Source organism: Sturnus vulgaris, chromosome Z, assembly GCF_052056855.1.
Source record: "Sturnus vulgaris isolate bStuVul1 chromosome Z, bStuVul1.hap1, whole genome shotgun sequence".
Classification (NCBI taxonomy): domain Eukaryota; kingdom Metazoa; phylum Chordata; class Aves; order Passeriformes; family Sturnidae; genus Sturnus; species Sturnus vulgaris.
In genome coordinates this window covers 12278319-12283374 of record NC_142283.1, presented here as the reverse complement: position 1 = coordinate 12283374, position 5056 = coordinate 12278319, and the positions used below count along the sequence as shown (strand labels likewise).

General features: G+C 48.3%; 1 protein-coding gene across 1 annotated transcript; it reads left to right on the top strand.

The window, feature by feature from the left end:
- The first annotated feature begins 246 nt into the window (after positions 1–246).
- On the top strand, positions 247–1810 carry LOC148219680 (uncharacterized). The gene is given in 3 exon segments (XM_088156468.1): positions 247–261; positions 471–1308; positions 1311–1810. Coding segments are annotated over 3 exon segments (1353 nt in total).
- Positions 1811–5056: the final 3246 nt, after the last annotated feature.

The window sequence follows — 5056 nt, the reverse complement described above, 5'->3', positions numbered from 1 at the left end:
ACACCCAATTCAACACACCTCACACCAAATTACATAAAGCCCTATTTACCATCAATTTCCTGAACTGCTCCTTCGAAGTGATGAGTCCTCCCATTGTGAGGTACTTCTCGAACTCTTCACCATTACGTCTGAGAAAACACCCTCCCATAATGGTGAAGAACCCGGAGACGGGAAGGACGGAGGGCCCACATGAGTTAGTCATCGGGGTCATGGGTACGCTTGGGTGTCCACTCCCCTAAGTTTGAGATGGGTCCCTCAAAGGTGGGTCCAGCCTTACACTGCCAGCCGAGGGCCTCTGTCAGGACCAACCTCTGACGAAGTGAAATATGCAGTGCTGCACCGTCGCCGGCACCACTCCCAAGAACATCAGGAGTCCCGCAATGGGCAGGACAGCCCTACCCTAGATCCGTTTCCTCCTCCAGAAGTTTGTGAGTTGTTTGGTTAATCCCCGTTCGCTTGTTTTATTTCAGGCAACCACGCGGAGCCCCAGCATATGGCACCTCACAGTCATCATCCTTGTGTGCCTCAGCCATGCTTCCTTGGAGTGGATCGTCCCACAGCCTCAGAAGAACGTATGGGTGACCCTTGCCCAGGCCGTGAGACAGGACCATCTATGTTTGTCAATGGCCTCAGCGCAAGACCCGCTATCAGCCTGCCTGGTGGGGATCCCATTTCAGCCCAATGAATTTCCTAAGTCCATCGTCAACCTGAAGAATGATTTTAACGCCCGGCGATGGCACCCTCCCTGTGCCTCTTACCCTATGGTCAGCCCCCTCTGGGTGTGGCGGGAATGGTCTAGAGACCTTCCCAAAGCACCGGAGGAACCCCAAGAACTCGAACTCCTTGGTTCAGCTCCTGTGCCCTTTTGTGTTCAAAATAATTTTAGATGGTCCAACCCCGATTCCTACCTGAACGTCCTGCAACCTAATCTTGAATATAGGGCCGCCGCATGGCGTAACACCACTGCCCAGATCGAGGGGGCTCCCGTTGACCAACCTAGTAAACTTGATAAGGGAGTCTTCTTGATCTGCAGTGATCGGGCGTGGGCAGGCATCCCCTCTCGCCTGATAGGAGGGCTGTGTACTTTGGGACGGTTGACCTTGTTTTCCCCCAACAAGACCCAAATTGCCAATTGGAAACGCAAAAACAACTCATTGGCTGTCCAAAAGAGAGAATACAAAAATTTGGACCCAAATTGCAATTCCGAGATTTTCCATTGGGCAAAACCTAAAAGAGTTGCTGTGTCAGTTTTCCTACCCCGGGTAGCTGCAGCAAAAGCTCTAGGAGAATTGGGCCGCCTAGAGTGTTGGTGGCTAAACAAGCCAATCTTACATCTTCCACCCTCAGCAACCTCCTAGCAGACGAGGAGATAACCAGGAAGGCGACCCTGCGAAACAAGGCGGCCATTGACTTTCTGCTATTGGCTCACGGCCACTGCTGTGAGGAATTTGAGGGGCTCTGTTGCTTCAACTTAACATCTAGAAGCCAGAGCATCCACTCCAAGATCAGAGAGCTTCAAGGACTCGTCACCTCCATGAAACAAGAAGCTGAAGGATGGCTGGACAAACTGTTTAAAGGCTGGGGACTCTTGTTGTGGTTGGCATCTATTGTTAAGACTGTTTTGTTAATTATCCTCGTGTTGGTATTGATCTTCGTTGCCTTAACACTTTTTAAATGTATTATCACCCGCAATGTCTCCCCAGGGGTGTCAGTCAACCGTGCCAAAGTGACATCTAATCAAGATTCGCTGGCCGACGAAGATCCCCCAGCTGACAGCCATTCAAACAACGATGCAGTATCCGAATCTTAAAAAGACAAGGGGGAGATGTTGCTGTGTGCTGTTTTGTTTTAATGTTTTCTTTTAGGTTAGATGGTTTGTTCTTGTATTTTGCACCCCTAAGTTGTTGTAATATGGTTCAGTCACTTCCCACCTCCCCAACTATCCCTCAACCCAATGTCGTGCCTACCTTCCAGAATGTTCCTTGTTCATCTCCCAAGTCTCCTCCCAAAGCCCTGTCAGTCCTCATTGGCTCCTCCCATTATTCTAGAATGTTCCATGTCTGTTACTCCCTTCATATTAAGTGATTTGATGTTGTACCCTGGTTATCACCCACGTATCTTCTCATTGGTTTGCCATTCACATTTCCCCGCCTTATGTACCTCCCCTTGTTAACCGCAATTGGCCAAAGGCTTGTACCCTCCCCTTGTACCGCCCCAGTATTTAAGTTCATGCACAACCTGCTTCACCCCCATTGGCAGTTTCCTCTCCCAGACCCCAGATCTCTGTTTTGTCCCTTCAATAAACCCCTCTCCTTGGAACCGTGAAAGGTCTCTCCCGTGACTCTTTATCTCTCCCGGACAGATTGCCCAGTTCTAGGGGACGCTATACCTCTTCTGCAGCTCCCAGAGCGGTGCCGGGGAGAGGCCACTCCTTGACATGGGCTTCTTGGAGCCAGCTGGTAGCCAGGTGGAGTGGGTGTTTTGGGGAAGACACGTCATCATTCCCCTTCCTTTAATTTTTATTAAAACTGGAAATAAGGTAAATGGGGTTGGAGAAGGGTATTAGGGGACTTGAGTAGGAAGGAGAAACAGAAGGGTAAGTATTAAGGTAAGTTGGGCTGGGCAAGTTAATTGGAGTTTATCTGGGGTTTATGGGGGACAAGGTAGACCTGGCTAGGTTTGTGCCTTTCATCTGTGATCTGGTGACTGGGTGGTTCGGCTGCTGGTGGTTTCAGTGATGTCTTCTCCAAGCAGCCTGCTTTTGGTCCTGCTGTCCTGTTTTCTTCGACTCAAAAGAGACTTTTTTATTGTTTGTGGTGGCAGTGTTTGTCAGCCCTAAGTACAGCTTTATGCGTACTTTTCCCTGGGAGCCATTTTGGGCCAGATAGTATTGACACACAGGCATATCCCCTCCCCCAGGTAATCAATGGGAAAGGCCCTGATTTTTGTTGGGTTTCTGGATCCTTGAGCAACACCAGTGGCTTCTCATTGAGTTTAGCTCAGGCCAAATTTGAGAACTGCTGGAGTACAGGGGAAGTTCTCTCAGAGAAGGAACAATTTAGGAAATTCATCACATACAGAGCCTTACAGAGTCTCTCAGTCGGAGACATGGTCTCTGTCCCTCCCACTGTTGATCGAGGACCCATTTGATGGTACCATGGGTCCTTTCCATAATTGATTGCCCTGTGGGATTGTGGGGAATGTCTGTGGTGTGCTTAACCCCCCGTTGATTGAAAATGTCTTTTAGCTTTCAGGAGGTATAAGCAGGGACATTGTCTGTTTTTATTTCTTTGGGGACTCCCAGGGTGGCAAACGCAAGGACAAGATGCTTGATGGTGTGCCCAGCATCTTCTCCTGTGTGGGCCAAAGCAAACACTGCACTCGAAAATTTGTCAACAAATATATGAACGCATTTGGATCTTCCAAAGGCCAGAAAATGTGTTATATCTGTCTGCCATATCTGGCAGCTGTTTAAACCTCTGGGGTTGACCCCAGATCCCAGAGATGGCAACTGGTATGATTGGCAATTTGGACAAGTGGCCACAATAGCTCGGGCTTGTTCTCTTGTATGTTTAAACATTTTACTTAAAGCAAGGACGTTTTGATGATAGAATGCATCTTGCACAAAGATGTCCGGTATGTTGGTGACCTCCACAGACATGGCTAGTGCTCTCCTGTTTCCCTCTGTGATGGCTCCTGGGAGATCAGTGTGTGATCTCACGTAATATGGTAAGGCAGCTTTCTGGGGGAGATGAGACAGATTAGCTTAGAAAGCAACTTATCTAAGTTTGGGTTGGGGACCTCCTTTAAAAGACAATGTTCTGCCCTTATAGCTATGCTGGAAACATAAGCCAAATCCGTGATCACATTAATTGCTTCTTGAAAGTTCTCAAAAGCTCTGACGACAGCTGCTAGTTCTGCAATTTGTGGTGATCCTTCAACCACCTGGACATCAGACTCCCACTTCTGTGTATTGGGATCCTTCCACATCATTATTGACTTGTGGGAGGACCCAGAGCCATCAGTAAAAATGGTCAGGGCTTTGAGGGGTATTTTATTTTGAATAAATTTTGGAACCAAATTGAAAACTGATTTGAACCATTTGTGGCTTGGTAAATGGATTGAAATTTGTCCTGGGTAGCTGTCCAGGGTGAACTGAAGGCTTTCGCTGGACGGGAGCAAATGCTCCAAATCCCCAGTTGTCACTAATGATAGTATTATGCATGCGAACTCACAAGCCACAGGAGAGCGGAGGTGAGCCCTAGCCTTCTTTATTAGGTCAGCTGATAGTTCCTGCAGCATCATGATAGTTTTTGTGGGTTGATGGTGTGGAAAAACCCACTCCAGAATAATTAAAGGGTCTCTCAATTGACTATCCCATTGGTAAATGAGCCCATGGAACCAAGGGGCCTTACCTAGAACCACCATCTGGAAGGGCAGGCTCGGCTCGTAGCAATGGCAGGCTTGCCTCGATGTCAGAGCTTCCTGGACTTTCTGGATTGATTCCTGGGCTTCTGGGGTGAGTGCACACGGTGAGTCCAAGTCCTCGCTGCCATGGAGGAGGTTGAATAAAGGTGTGAGGTCCTCTCTCGTGATTCCCAGCAGTGGACGTACTCAGTTGGCGGACCAGCAGAGCTGGTGGAGGTCTCACAGGGTCTTCGGGGGGTTTTTGTTGTATTTTAGGACAAGTACTTAGTCAAGACCTTCAAAACAGCAATTAAAGAAATTCCCACCCAGTGGGCAAAAAAAAAACCCCAAAACCCCTACATCTTTCTACTGTAGATCTTACATTTTGGGCTGGTCCTGCAAAGTGGCTTTTAAAGTGTGAAATGCCTTCTTGTCTTGCCAGCAGGGACAGAGAATGCTTGGCCTATTCTAGAATCAGGCCAGTAGCTTGTTTGCTTTTGGCTTCTCATTTTGTTGCAGCCCCTTTTGTGGCAAATGTTCATAACCCTGCAAGCTGACCAAGCCTTGCTCACTCTTGCAGAGGCAGCAGATGGAACCCTCTTCTGCTGGAAAGGGAACCTATTTGGAATGGTGTAGTGACCCAAAAGTC